General features: G+C 36.5%; 1 protein-coding gene across 1 annotated transcript; it reads right to left on the bottom strand.

Annotated features, from left to right (window-relative positions):
* Nucleotides 1–65: 65 nt before the first annotated feature.
* LOC149623198 (ATP-dependent RNA helicase DHX33-like) lies at nucleotides 66–15,350 on the bottom strand. The gene is made up of 19 exons (XM_089853126.1): nucleotides 14,111–15,350; nucleotides 13,292–13,342; nucleotides 12,711–12,782; nucleotides 12,579–12,632; nucleotides 12,450–12,505; nucleotides 12,260–12,377; nucleotides 12,005–12,103; nucleotides 11,839–11,924; nucleotides 10,424–10,690; nucleotides 10,190–10,288; nucleotides 9,586–9,660; nucleotides 9,384–9,474; nucleotides 8,499–8,564; nucleotides 8,338–8,426; nucleotides 8,211–8,277; nucleotides 7,900–8,138; nucleotides 7,738–7,804; nucleotides 7,263–7,372; nucleotides 66–565 (listed from the first exon to the last, which is right to left on the bottom strand). The coding sequence occupies exons 1-19, from the start codon at nucleotides 15,209–15,211 to the stop codon at nucleotides 481–483; spliced, it is 2,892 nt and encodes a 963-aa protein (XP_089709252.1). The 5' UTR covers nucleotides 15,212–15,350; the 3' UTR covers nucleotides 66–480.
* Nucleotides 15,351–15,394: the final 44 nt, after the last annotated feature.

Below are 15,394 nucleotides of genomic sequence, written 5' to 3'. Positions count from 1 at the left end.
CTTTGCTGGAGTTCATCTCAAGGTTTGTTAAGAACGACCCATTGCAGAACCGTAACATTTTAGCCTTATTAATTAAAAATCGTTTTATTTCGTTTCATAGTTGAAACAACATCATTACAAAGATATTTTATTTCGGTACATCGGAACACAAATTATAATTTGATTAGGCCTAGTGTCTACACAGGCAATAAACCCGATTTTCACTCCCTCAAAATACAAGGGCAAAGTAGTGAACCTTAGCTAGAATTATTATTTACAAAGGTGACATTAGGCTTAACGAGTTTTTTAATTTTATACGTAAGCGAGATCAAGTGATGTTAAAATACGTGTGTAAAATTACGTCATATGACGCTAATTTACTAATATCATATATTTTTACAAATTTAACGCTGCACTGTTTCCTGATTTCTACACATTTTTGATTCTTAACATTTTAAGGTCACGTTTATTACGAACTTACGTCTAAACTTGAAATCGGGATCAAGTTTTTAGTTGTAGCCTCTTTTCGTTGAAATATTGAGGAGCAGTCGCTATTAACCATTCCGGATCTATTAGACTCACGTTCCTAAAAATATACCGAAAGAAAAATACGTTTACGTTATTTAGATATACGGAGAAATATTAACAAGTTGGCTACGTGGTCGTTAACAGTTTCACCGAAACCCAAACTTAAGTTCAACTCATCAAGCCCAATACGTTTTATTTAGGAAGCTAGACACTAGATAATAATATAAACATAAGATATGTTCCATAAGTTTGTCACTGGTTACTGAGAGCTTGTCATGAAATGAGTAAGGTAGGTCATAGATTCTCGTAAAGCGACGCCTAGCGAGGCGCTTGTCAAACGCTTAGTACAGACTAAATAGGACCTAGATGGACTGCAAAATTAACGGTGTGTAGTCAATTCTCGCTTGTCGTTCTCGAACTAGCTCGAGCTGTAAGTCTATAGCTAGAATTACGAAGTATAGGAAGTGTCATACTTACGGAACATACTTATAAACTTATGAAATTACTGATTTGTATCCTGTGAAACTGCATATATATATATAGCTCATCTGAAATTGAAACTCATCACAACTACAACAACTACTTTAACATTATGTCCTACAATGTATAAACTTCCCGTTATTATTTAGTTGAGGAGCTAAAATATTTCGGCGTATTTAAGGTCGAGGCCAGGATTACCGGGTACGTTTCTTATTAAAACTGAAGAGACGATCGGAATTTTTTTTCTTTTTGCAAAACCCGATTTGGGTTCTCGGAAACGGAGTCATTTTGCCGCACATTGACCTACATCGCGTATCTCTCTCCTTAGATAACTAAACTCCCAGAATCCCAGACTTACATTAGAGAGGAAGTAGCACCTCAAAACTAAGAACCATACCATAAATCTTTGGTAGAAATACCTGTCTAACTATGTAAATACAGGATGAACTTGCGTAGGATACGAGTTCGTAATACACATATTTCGCGGAGTCTAAGCAAAGGTCATAGAGTTGAAATTCCAAAAACAAAGGGTTAGGTTTGTGGAGCTAATATCGCGAATTTAAAAATTGCTGAAATAAGTTTTAAAATTTGCTCGTATTAAGTTTTAAAATTTGCTCGTATTAAGTTTTAAAATTTGCTCGTATTAAGTTTTAAAATTTGCTCGTATTAAGTTTTAAAATTTGCTCGTATTAAGTTTTAAAATTTGCTCGTATTAAGTTTTAAAATTTGCTCGTATTAAGTTTTAAAATTTGCTCGTATTAAGTTTTAAAATTTGCCCGTATTAAGTTTGAAAATTTGCCCGTATTAAGTTTGAAAATTTGCCCGTATTAAGTTTGAAAACTTGCCCGTATTAAGTTTGAAAATTTGCCCATATTAAGTTTGAAAATTTGGCCGTATTAAGTTTGAAAATTTGCCCGTATTAAGTTTGAAAATTTGCCCGTATTAAGTTTGAAAATTTGCCCGTATTAAGTTTGAAAATTTGGCCGTATTAAGTTTGAAAATTTGGCCGTATTAAGTTTGAAAATTTGCCCGTATTAAGTTTGAAAATTTGCCCGTATTAAGTTTGAAAATTTGCCCGTATTAAGTTTGAAAATTTGCCCGTATTAAGTTTGAAAATTTGCCCGTATTAAGTTTGAAAATTTGCCCGTATTAAGTTTGAAAATTTGCCCGTATTAAGTTTGAAAATTTGCCCGTATTAAGTTTGAAAATTTGCCCGTATTAAGTTTGAAAATTTGCCCGTATTAAGTTTGAAAATTTGCCCGTATTAAGTTTGAAAATTTGCCCGTATTAAGTTTGAAAATGTGCCCGAATTAACTTTGAAAATTTGCCCGAATTAAGTTTGAAAATTTGCCCGAATTAAGTTTGAAATTTTGCCCGTATTAAGTTTGAAATTTTGCCCGTATTAAGTTTGAAAATTTGCCCGTATTAAGTTTGAAAATTTGCCCGTATTAAGTTTGAAAATTTGCCCGTATTAAGTTTGAAAATTTGGCCGTATTAAGTTTGAAAATTTGGCCGTATTAAGTTTGAAAATTTGGCCGTATTAAGTTTGAAAATTTGGCCGTATTAAGTTTGAAAATTTGGCCGTATTAAGTTTGAAAATTTGCCCGTATTAAGTTTGAAAATTTGCCCGTATTAAGTTTGAAAATTTGCCCGTATTAAGTTTGAAAATTTGCCCGTATTAAGTTTGAAAATTTGCCCGTATTAAGTTTGAAAATTTGCCCGTATTAAGTTTGAAAATTTGCCCGTATTAAGTTTGAAAATGTGCCCGAATTAAGTTTGAAATTTTGCCCGTATTAAGTTTGAAAATTTGCCCGTATTAAGTTTGAAAATTTGCCCGTATAAAGTTTAAAAATTTGCTCGTACAAAGTTTGAAAATTTGCACATAACGCTCATATTAAGTTTAACAAAATCAGAATTTAAGGTTCAAATTGTTCAAATGTTGAAAGGTAGTTTAAAATTGTTTCAAAATCCATGGTTTTCTTACGCGTTGAAAGTCCTAAGCGAATTCAAGGTTCTGTCTAAAAGTAAATTGTCTCGCACCTCGGAGACACTTGACACCTTCTTAGAGGTCGGTAGAGTTCATAAATAGGTGTTAAAAGGTGGTGCCATACTTTTTACGCGTGATTAACCCACATTTTGAACTCTCGCGAATATATGGCAAATACGTTTCCGGTTCAATAGCGCCGAAAAACGTTTACACTTTAATTAATATAATTCATATGATTAATTAAACATTTCCTGGTTTTTTTCCGTCCACTTGCTTTCAGTAAAGGAATGCCTCAAACTAAATATATTTTACGCTCGATGTGTTTTAAGTTTTAAAGTTGATTGAAATACGCTATAATATTATTAAGCAACCCAGGAAATTTTACATTAGAGAATCGCGCGTTTCAATGTCGACAACGAATCGCTGCTTACCAATTACGCTTTCGAGATCCATCTACTCAAAATTCAAACTAGTTTGAGATTTCGAAGTGGATAATTTGAAATTAGCATCTCCGACCAATCACGTAACACCCAGCCTTCTTGTTAACAATATTTCCATTGAACGCTCCATGTCGAATGAAATAGGTGGATACATAAAAGTATTTGGTCTTGTTTAACTTGTTGAAAAATAAGAAATCGTCATCACAGTTGCGCGTGATTTTGTACGTGACGTGAGTCTGGTGATTTAATTCTTAAGCCATGGATAAAGTATGCGCGTGAGGAAAATTTTCAAACTATGAAAACAAATTTTCTCAAGCGCATTCTTTATCTATGTTCTTACGAATTTGAGCACGAGCGTCATTTTTCCAGACTAGAAACGTCACTCGTGACGATTTGTAATATTTTTCAATTAGCTCCTCCTACTTCATAAATTTACCTATTTAGCACGAGATTTCATAAAAATTTGCGCGCGATATATAGAGCACGCGATTGGTCGGAGGTGCTAAATATCCCAAACTAATTTGAATTTTAAAATCATTCGGAAATTGTATTTCCTGTATATTTCACTACGCAGATAGGTCTTATAATTAGTAGAAGAATCGGTTTAAAAAAACACTTGATTTTCATTTTCACCCACCCATTAAAGGGAGGGTGAAGTGGAAAATAAAGTCATTTTTTATCGATTCTTCTGCAAATTATAAGATCAGTTTGCATAGTGAAACATTCAGGAAATACTTCCGAATGATTTTAAAATTCAAATTAGGTTCAGAATTTTTAAGGATAATTTTAAACAAGGACCTAGTCTGACCAATCGCGTAACGCCCTGCCTTTTTGTTAACAAAATTCTCGTGGCACGTTCCGTGTCGAATGAAATTTATCACGAGGTCTGATAAAATTAGGCGCGCGACGTGACAATCGTGGCGCTTGACATGGAGCGTGCCGCGAGCATTTAGTTAACAAAAAGGCAGGGCGTTAGGCGATTGGTCGGAAGTCCTTCTTTAAAATTATCCTTAAAATCTGTACCTAATTTGAATTTTAAAATCATTCGGAAGTATTTCCTGTATGTTTCACAACGCAGATAGGTCTTATAATAATTAGTAGAAGAATCGATTTAAAAAAAAAAAATCACTTGATTTTCATTTTCACCCTCCCATTAAACCCCATCTATTTTCCTAGCACTTCGGTTGTTGTTGGACTGATTTTTGAAAAACACGCTTTATAATGTTTTTCTAACATCTTTTAGGAATAGAGCTTTTCCCTTACTTATTCGGCCGCCGATTGAACTTCAACGTAGGTAACCACTAATTAGGGGTCCATATTTAATTTGATTTCGGTAGAGTTTATAATTTCAAGGGAGGGTGAGACGCGGCGGCGGTTATTGGGTCAAAAGTTTAGACGCGGGAACCTCTATTTTTTGACGCCTTTTTTCGCGAGCTTCTCCACCCCGAGGGTTAGCAACTATCGAGTAATCAACTATTCAAGAGTTTGCTTTTTCTTTCCTCGTTTTGGTGCCTTCGGGCTCATTAGACAAAACGTTTCACTACCGGAGAAACTTGGAAACACTACGAGGCGCTCTCCCGTTACCTTCATTTAATAATGGGACGAGATTCTTTAAAACAATCTTTAGAAATATTGTTGCAAAGATGTTATTTACGCTCAAAGGTAACATTTAGACTTTGTTCTAGTTTCTCTCTCGTATCGCGAGAAATTAAATTTCGATATTTTAACCTTTGAATGTAGGACTAGTACGCTTAAAAGGTATTGCTTAATTTATAGGATACCTTAATTTTCCGAATAAAATAAATTATTTATAGCAAATTTCTTAATTTTAGTACAGTAACCGATATATAGCAAATTGAACACTAATATTTCAATGGTAATTGATAAAAACAGAAGTAAATGAACCGAAGTTACCGGAGTCCTATTGTTTATTCATTAAGCACAAGTTCCTCACAAACCCCCATATTTCAACCCCGACGATAGTCTCGTTCCTCTACTCTTTCGAGTCACAACAATTTTGAAAACGCCACCAAGTGGCCAATGTTCGAGTAACCGGATTTTCCGGGAATTAGTTAAAGTTTTTAAAAATGGCGACTTTTTCCCTCGGAAGATTCTTTTGGGGAGAGGTTCACACTCTTTGAAAAACTTTTCGAGTAGGATAAGAAGACTTTTAACATACTTTTGTCCAATGTCTGACTTTAGAATTTCAATAAATCTTTCCCGACTTGAAGTCACAAATGGTCGATTAATATTTGAAAGGTATTTCAAAAGATCATCCCTAATGTTTGCACCCATTATCGAACGTAAGCCTAGGGCCTAGGCTCCTAAGATAGAAGCAGACGCCTATTTCTCAAAACAACGACTATTTATTCATACTAACGATATTGCGCGGATTTGTAACTAAGCTGTAACTATGGTCTTTGGTGCCAGCGTTAAATTTCGAGACGATTCAGGTAGAGGTACAGCTACCTTGATTTTTACTACCCCCACGTTATGGAAAACGCATTATACAAATTTTGCCCTCTCCGGTAACTTCGGTTCATTTACTTCTGATAAAAATAAAAAAGTATACCGCATAGACACACGTTAGTTCTAGTACCAAAAACTAACGTTTGGATCGCCACCATCGAGTACTATTTTCCATAAGCCGTTGACCCCCAAAAAGCTCTTCCCTGATTGGTTAATTCGTGTAGGGGTTTTATAGGGCGTCTACAGCCAAAGGCTGAAAGCTGCGAACGAAGTATACTTTTTGTTTTTATCCGTGTACTTTTGGTGCAACGCTCGGGTATCTTAGTATATGAACTTCGAGCGCCACTTCCGAGCAATTGTCGCTCAGGTATTCGAAATATTGTTTATTCTCGCATCACTATACCTAAGAGACGGGTATTTACCCATTCAAAAAACCGTCTCTTTGTTGGGTCCCTGGTAAGCTAACGTCAAGCTATAAATACAAGACGACCCAAGGGCTCGTAATAGTAGCCACATCGTACTGTACTAAACCAGCGTACAGAAAATTTGAGTGAATAGCCCCTCGATGCGCTACCACTACCTGTGCTAAAATGATTACCCGTAATTCTGATTTAATAGAAGTACAGAAAATTTGAGTGATTAGCCTCTCCATGAGCTATCTTTTACAGTGCTAAATTTCTATCAAAATGAGTGATTAGCCTCTCGTTGCGCTTGAAAGCGTAACATACTTGATTTGGTTTTAAAAATTCTCTATACAGTGGTAAAATGATTGGCCGTAAGCGTTATTTCAATAAATGTAGTTATGTTATAATTGTACTATCCCGAGTCCACAAGTTAGTATATATTTTCCTTTGCTTTTAAATTTTTCTCGATTTCTGGAGGAATAGACGTAACTTCCATAAAATAAACACCGTCTTAAGACCCTTCTAAAAATATCACCAGTATATACATGCTTTTGCTTTTAAAATTTCCCTCGATTTCCTTGAATGTTGAAATAGGGGAGCGGGATTGAAAGCGTGAAATCCTTATTGTTGACGGCTGACAATGACGTTGCTGACGGGGACGGCGAAAAATACGTAATTCCTTTTTATCCCTGTCGCTATGACCCGCCTCTACTTTCATACCCCCCCCCCTTCCCGGGGACGCGCGCGAGACATTACTCTGTTCTCCATTCCTACTTCTATAATTAAATCTATCCCTGGTTACAATTAAAACCCGCATAGAAATTAACATGGGAGCGCAATGTTTCCTATTAGACGTATGCATTCCCGATTCCCCTTTATGAAGAAAGATCTACTGATTCAATCACCCTCGGGTGGTAACGCGTAATTCTTTAGGGTCACCCCGAGCAAGTACGCGTTGAAATAGAATCACCTTACCTCATGTAACACTTGGACGTTTGAAGGAGTTCGTTGAATAGGATATATGACGGTTTGCATTTGAAAAGGCAAGATGATGGATGAATTACCACTTTTTGTCGACTGTCAATCTAAATTCAACAAAACAATATTTTCCCGAAAACGCAATTAATAAAGACGGTTTTCGTTCCCGAAAACGCAATTAATAAAGACGGTTTTCGTTTCCGAAAACGCAATTAAAATAGACGGTTTTCGTTCCCGAAAACGCAATTAATATAGACGGTTTTCGTTCCCTAAAATACAATTAATATGCAAGGTTTCCATTCCCGAAAACGCAATAAATATACTGTTTTGATAATTTAGGCGCAAATAGTGTTGACCGTTTTCATTAAAGCAGATGCAAAAAATATATATATAGACCGTTTTCGCTTCCGCGTTTAATGGTATGAAACATTTTCCTCAAAATATTACTGAAAATTATAAAACACAAACTTACAGTTAAATAATGTCCACTTTGTTGCAATTCAGCTACATTCATGAAAAATCCTGTTAACAAGCAATGCCTGCGACAATAACAGAATTCAAAACACATATTACCTTCTAAATTAAGGTAAACTTAAAGAGAGAAACATGCTTAAGTAGAAAAAGTGAAAAATACCTTATATTACTCAGTTCTGTTCCGCAACTTTTGTGTTGAATGTCGGCTTTGGCGCATATATCCCGTAATTGCTGCCTGATGTCAATGGCCACGCTTAAATTCCTTTCATTGACAAAGTTCTCCTTGCACCACTCCTTATTTCCTTTGGCACTTTTATACGCCTTGTAGATATTGAGTAACATGATATGATCACCTTCGTTCGATTCAAATTTCCTCATAACTTTTGCCGCCAAATCACGCTGAAAAGAGAACGAAACTAGAGATAAATTAATTTGGACGCTGGAAAAGTATTCCGTTATGAAAAACGGTACCTTGTTGTTTGGAATATGAATAACAGACTCGACAGACAACATGGCGATGATTGATAGAATCTCATCTCTGCAATTAAGATTCGTTAATTGAAAGCTACATCAATTTCGCCATTAACTTTAGGCTTACGTGCAATTGAAGTCTTTAGAGGCGAGAATGACTTTCGCAAATTTAGGCTCCAAAGGAAAGGTAGACATTGACTTCCCTAAGGCGGTTAACTGAAAATATTTATCAGAATATATAGCTTAAGCTAAGACTGGACGCAAAAACTTCCAAGGCTCATTATTTACCTTTGAATTTATTGGACTGTCAATCGCGTTCAAAAGGTGAAGTTGACCCAAGGCGCTTTTAATGTTCTGTCAAATAAAATCGCAATATTTGAAGGGTTTGATAGGATTTTTCCTTAGCCTAAAAGCACGCATCCCTCGCAAAAGTGTAAAGTGGCGCCACGTGGTGGCCAATTTCTCATAGATGGCGGATTTGCCGGAAACCGAAACCATCCACCCATAACCCGACTCGACAATAAATGTAAAAACACAATGGTCACCAGACGCTATTATTTACTGGAGGAACGTTTAAACATAGATGGCGCTACAGTTTCATTAATTTCTTCATTAGACAATGCAATTCACAGTAAACCAATAGTTTCTTTCTCGCTAGGACAATGCCGACACCTGACCCGAAAATCACAATGAGCTACGACCATTCTTTTCAGCTTTTAAACATAGATGGCGTAACAGTTTCTATAATTTTTTCTCGCGTGAATAATGCCATAAGTTTATAAGATATGTTCCATAAGTATGACACTTCCTATTCTTCGTAATGCTAGAGACTTACAGCTCGAGCTAGTTCGAGAACGACGCGAGAATTGACTACACTCGGTTAATTTTGCAGTACATCTTCCTATTTAGTCTGTCCTTAGCCTTTGACAGCGCCTCACTAGGCGTCGCTTTACGAGAATCTATGACGTTTCGCCTACGTCACTTCATGACAAGCTCTCATTAACCAGTGACAGACTTATGGAACATATCTTATAAACTTATGATAATGCTTATACCCAACTCGATCGCGGAAGAAAAATCGTAGTAGACCAAGAAAAAAGCCGATACTATACGCCGTAAAGGCAGGCAGACACAATACTTTTTACATTATTATAGGGTTACGGATATATTTACATCATTGGAAGGTTTATCCATGAAATCAAAGTCGGCAACATTTTGAACACCGATCGCCAACAGTTGCAATAGCACACTTGATAAGTTACACCTAAATACAATGATGGTAACGTTACTTAATCAATCATTAAGATATAGAGCCTATTTCCTTCTGTGGACAGCCGCGCGATAAAACTTCCATTCTCGCAACACATATACTGACCTTTGAATTTCAGGCAGTGAATGGTCAGGTAGTTTCTCGTATTCTTTCACAGTGTAAAGCCTATAGCAACATCCACTGAAAGAGACAACGAGCGGTACTTGAAATTAATAAACTTTTACCAACTGATGAAAGCATTAATCTCTGCTACAGTAGTTAAATTAGGGAAACTAGTAACTACCTCTGGGTTAGTAATAACAGAAGAATATAATACTTCTCTTCGAGAGAAGTGTACTGCACAAAGCGGGGTAAGTGTAACGTCACTCTTCCCAACATCGGAACATTTATTTCAAGGTTACTAAACCGAATCACATACGCGATAAATAGTTCCCTCATCATTACTCTATTAGCGTTTAAATATTTGGCAAGACGAGCTTGCGCATTTTTGTCCCTCATCAAGACGAGGTTTGTGGGATGGTTGCTATGGATTTAATGCCAAACAATTATAGAATTCACCTTACGGTGCGATGCCCATTTGTAGTTTGATGAGCGGGAAAGCAAATAAAAAGGGATCCCTCGCCTGGGAAGAATGACGTTACATAACTAAAGCATTAAGAGGATACAGAGTGTCATCCTTCTTCTATTATCCCCTTCTGGTAATAATTACCTGGTTTCTCTTCCAGCACGTCCCGCTCTTTGAACAGCTTGAGCTTTGGATACGCGTTGCACTTTTAATAAATCAAAACCACTGCCAGCATGATACGTTCTATAATAAAATACATAAAAAAAAATACTGTGAATACTCGAAAATTTTAAGTTTACGCTGGTTCTGACACAAAAATAATACGATAAAAGTACATTTTCTATAAGTTTATAAGATACGTTTCATCAGTAAGATTACCTGGCTTTAACCATTCCAGTGTCAATGACGTATCTGACCCCGCTGATAGTGACGGATGTTTCGGCGATGTTTGTCGAGAAAATCATTTTGCGGTGTCCTTTGGGCGTTTTGCCAAAGACTTTCAGTTGTTTGGCATTGGGTAAAGCCGCGTAAAGTGGACAGGGAATGACCGAGAGTGAACCGTGTGGTAAGAGTAAGGATGTATCACGAACACTCTTCACCATGGATTCAATTTCTTCTTGACCAGTACAAAACACAAGAATGTCTCTAAATAGATAATAGAGAAAAGAAAGTTAATTTACTACAATAAACAGAAATATAGACTCTGTTACAATTTCCCATTTATTCCAACATTATATATAATATATAATTTATAATTTATATTATTAAGACTGCTGTATTGGCGCGATAATTCATATTATTAACACTGTTGTATTGGCGAGATAATATATATTATCAGAAGGGGATAATAGAAGAAGGATGACACTCTGTATCCTCTTAATGCTTTAGTTATGTAACGGCATTCTTCCCAGGCTCACCCTTTTAGTTTGCTTTCCCGCTCATCAAACTGCAAATGGGCATCGCACCGTAAGGTGAATTCTATAGTTGTTTGGCATTAAATCCCCAGCAATCATCCCACAAACCTCGTCTTGACGAGGGACAAAAATGCACAAGAGCGTCTTGCCAAATATTTAAGCGCTATTAGAGTAATGATGAGGGAACTCTTTACATGGCGTATGTGATTCGTTTTAGTAACCTTGCTCTAAATGTTCCGATGTTGGGAAGAGTGACGTTACACTTACCCCGCTTTGTGGTACACTTCTCTCGAAGAGAAGTATTATATACTTCTGATATTATTAACACTGCTGTATTGGCGGCATAATTTATATTACATAACTGTATTCGCGGGATAATTTATATTACATAATTGTTTTCACGGGATAATTTCTATTACCCTACAGTATTGGCGGCATAATTTATATTATAAACACTACTGTATTCGCGGGATAATATATATTACACTACCGTATTGGCGCAATAATTTCAATTACACTGCTGTATTCGCGCGATTATTAACACTGTAAGATTCGTGGGATATTATTATTTTCTATTACACTGCAGGATTCGCGAAATTTTTCTATCAACACTGCAGGATTCGCGAGACTTTTTCTATCAACACTGCAGGATTCGCGAGATTTTTTCTATCAACACTGCAGGATTCGCGAGATTTTTCTATCAACACTGCAGAATTCGCGAGATTTTTTCTATCAACACTGCAGGTTTCGCGAGATTTTTTCTATCAACACTGCAGGTTTCGCGGACAAATTCCATAATTTTCGGTTACACCAACGTTTTTTTAGGAATTGGTAGCCAACAATAATTCAAGAAGTATAGAAAGCTGATGTCTCACGTACCCTTCAGGTTCATTCTGATGTATTTGGAAAGCGGTTACTAGCGCCGAAAAAACATAATCTTGTTGAGGTTTTGAAGCGTACATAATCTGAAGAAATCAATTCGTCATTCTCAGAGAGTGAGAGTGAGAGTGAGAAAATGTAAAACGCGCGAACAAAGCTTAAATACCTGAATGGGATATTGCCTTCCTTGAAGATAAAACACGGGACAATTGTTGAAATACTTTGAGAAATTATCAACGTCCATCGTAGCTGACATCACAATAACCTAAACAAGAAAAATTACGTTTCCGTAATATTAATATCTACGCGTGTTAGTGTGAAAAAAAAAACATTGGTTCAATAATGAACGAGTGTTTCAATCAAGTGTGTCACTTGCGCCCGAGAATTGGCAGCCTTAAAGGAAGGATTTTTGTAAACTCGCCTTTAATGGCAACAAATTCCTCTTTTTTCTGGTGGCTTGAACATTTTTCACGATACCAAAGAGAACATCCGTGTTAATCGTCCTTTCGTGAGCTTCGTCGAGAATAATGACTCGATAACTGCAAAGGGGAAATTATTATTAAATCTAATCAAAGTGTCGTTCCGCATCCGCCTTATCAAAAATGATGTACCTGCTCAGAAGAGGGTCCAAAATGGATTCCCTCAACAACATACCATCAGTTAAATACTATTAAAAAACAAAAGGGGTACGCAATTTAGATCACAACCTCTTTAAAAAACTTAGAACTAACTAATTTTACTTTTAATTTCGTGGAAGATGACGTTACATCTTCAAACCTAACTGAGTAACCAACCTATAAAAATCGCAAATCATGAAAAACCACGGAAAAAATATCCAATCTCGATAACAGAGACAGAAAGATGATACTAACAGAAGTACCTAGTTCACAACCAACTTCAATGGCTACACGCTGAGCTATAGTAATGGCTGCTACTCGTCGAGGCTACGAAATAATTGAAATTTTGGTCCTTTTTGTTGTAACCGAGTGTAGGGCTTGCCAGCTTTGTAAAGGCAAGAAGTTATATCAGTATCTCAGAGAGAAGGTATAAGATGCCTTTGTATTCGCGCCAGGCCATAGTCCCAGTCCCCCTTTCAAAATACAAGGGGGGACGTAAAAGGAGGCGCCGGGCTATTTCGTCTCTCCTCAGTCGGACAATATGACTGTAGTTTTCGTCACTCGCGTCGTCGCGCTGACGTGAGTTTTCAAGAACCAATGAGATGCTGGCTGGTTGTAATTTAGAGACGGGGATTGACTCCGGACCTACGTTTGGACTGGAGATAAACCTAGAAATCTGGCGAATTTATACCTTCTCTCTGAGATACTAGATATAACTTCTTGGTAAAGGGAACTAATCAGAGTAGGGAACTGGTCTGCAAAGCATCCTCTATGATTGGTTGACCTTTACAAAAATGGCCCCGATTTAAATGAATTCTTTCAAGTTTTAATTGTACCTGGACAATTCCCATGTTTCCAGATTTAAGGAGACCATCTTCAAATAAATACTAGAACCACGTTAAATATTAACGTTAGAAAATCATAAATAATTTATACTAAAACTAGTTTAACAATTATTATGTCAGATAGCCTCTGATATTGGTATTACACTAAAGATGATACAAAAAAATTCCTCCCCCCCCCCATCTCTCAGCTTAAGTTTCAGTGTAACGTTGTCAGGCCCTTTGCGAGTCAAGTACCGAGTCAAACTATCTGCTTGCCTTTCTCTAAGGAATATCTTGACTCACCAAGGGTTTGGCAACACTGGGGGGACGAAAAAAAAATGTAACGGAAACTACGTGTATCCAACTTTAGATGAGTATTAATTTAATAACTAAAACGGAAATAATACCAGAAGGGGATAATAGAAGAAGGATGACACTCTGTATCCTCTTAATGCTTTAGTTATGTAACGTCATTCTTCCCAGGCTCACCCTTTTAGTTTGCTTTCCCGTTCATCAAACTACAAATGGGCATCGCACCGTAAGGTGAATTCTATAATTGTTTGGCACTAAATCCCCAGCAATCGTCCCACAAACCTCGTCTTGACGTGGGACAAAATGCACAAGCGCGTCTTGCTAAATATTTAAACCCTAATAGAGAAATGATAAGGGAACTATTTATCGCGTGTGTGATTCGGTTTAGTAACCTTGCTCTAAATGTTCCGATGTTGGGAAGAGTGATGTTACACTAACCCCACTTTGTGGTACACTTCTCTCGAAGAGAAGTATTATATACTTCTGATAATACTTATTAAGTGAAATTTTAGTTCATACTTGCGGTATCTGAGTGGTTTTCCCGCAAGCAGTTTCTCCAATTAAAATCAAGGTGCTGCATTGTCGAATTGCCTTTAATAACTCCTTTCTGTAAGAATAGATTGGCAGGGAGCGCCTTTGCTCAACAATATAATTAGGAACTAATTGCATCGATTGATTTTGTTGTCCCTTCATTTGATACCCGGATGAAATAGGGCCAGCACCATTTATAGAAACATTTGTTGATTCGGTAGTATTTGCGTACAATTTCTTTTTAGATTTTCTCTTATTATTTTTGAAATTATTACTTAAACCAGTTTCAGTAGGGTCAATTTGAACACCAACTCCAAGATTATAACTGATGTTATTCTCTGTTAACTTAGGCGCAACTTTAATCTCATTAGTTAGAGAATTAATATTTTTAGACTTTTTACAATGATTTTCAGTTAATTCATTCACAGTTCCATGATTTTTGAAGCCATTTGGTTCAATTTTAAGAGCACTAGGCGGGTACGCGAAATTGCTTTCAGTTAAGATCGAAGGGCGAACTTGGACCTTTTTAGCCTTTTTACGAGGATTTATATTTAAGTCACTAACAACTCCTTTATCTTTGGAACCATTTGGTTTATTTGGGGCACCAGTTGGTTCAAATTGAAAACCATCACCCTGATTATAATCTAAACCATTATCTATTTCCTTCACTTCATCTTTAACCTTGTAAGTTTGAAAATTAGACTTTTTTAACTTTTTCCGATTAAGGCCTAAATTTTGAACAACACCGCGATTTTTGGAACCAGCTGGTCCGATGTTTACATCATTTCTGTTACTTTGCGCGAAACTATTCACCACTTGTTCTGATTTTGAGTCAAGTTCAACTATAGTTTCAACACCCTTATTTACATTAAAAGAATGATTTAGGGCACTAGATAATTTCAAGGCTTTTTCGCGATTTAGATTATGAAGTTTTTTCTTCAATACCTTACTATTTGGTCCGTGAAATTTCTTGAAATTATTTTCATTGACTTTCATATCCACATTAGCCGGGGTGTTATTTTGATTCCATTGGTTATTATTAAACTTTTTCTGCTTATTTCGTTTACGTTGCGACCGTTTTCGAGACATTTTCGTTATTTCAGGTGAACAACGTTTCCGTTTCTTTTGTTTAACTTAAATTTAAACCAAATTAAGGAAGCCCAATATTGATACGCACACCAACTCAAGTTAGTTACATGCGGAAAACTGGGTCGAACACGTGTATCAAGCAGACGACGCAAGTCCACGAGGTTTTATGACCGCCGTCACTGC

Source organism: Phalangium opilio, unplaced genomic scaffold (assembly GCF_054372755.1).
Source record: "Phalangium opilio isolate 3A_F unplaced genomic scaffold, DU_Popi_V2 ptg000113l_1, whole genome shotgun sequence".
In the NCBI taxonomy this organism is placed as follows: Eukaryota; Metazoa; Arthropoda; class Arachnida; order Opiliones; family Phalangiidae; genus Phalangium; species Phalangium opilio.
This window is presented reverse-complemented; position numbering and strand designations above follow the sequence as displayed.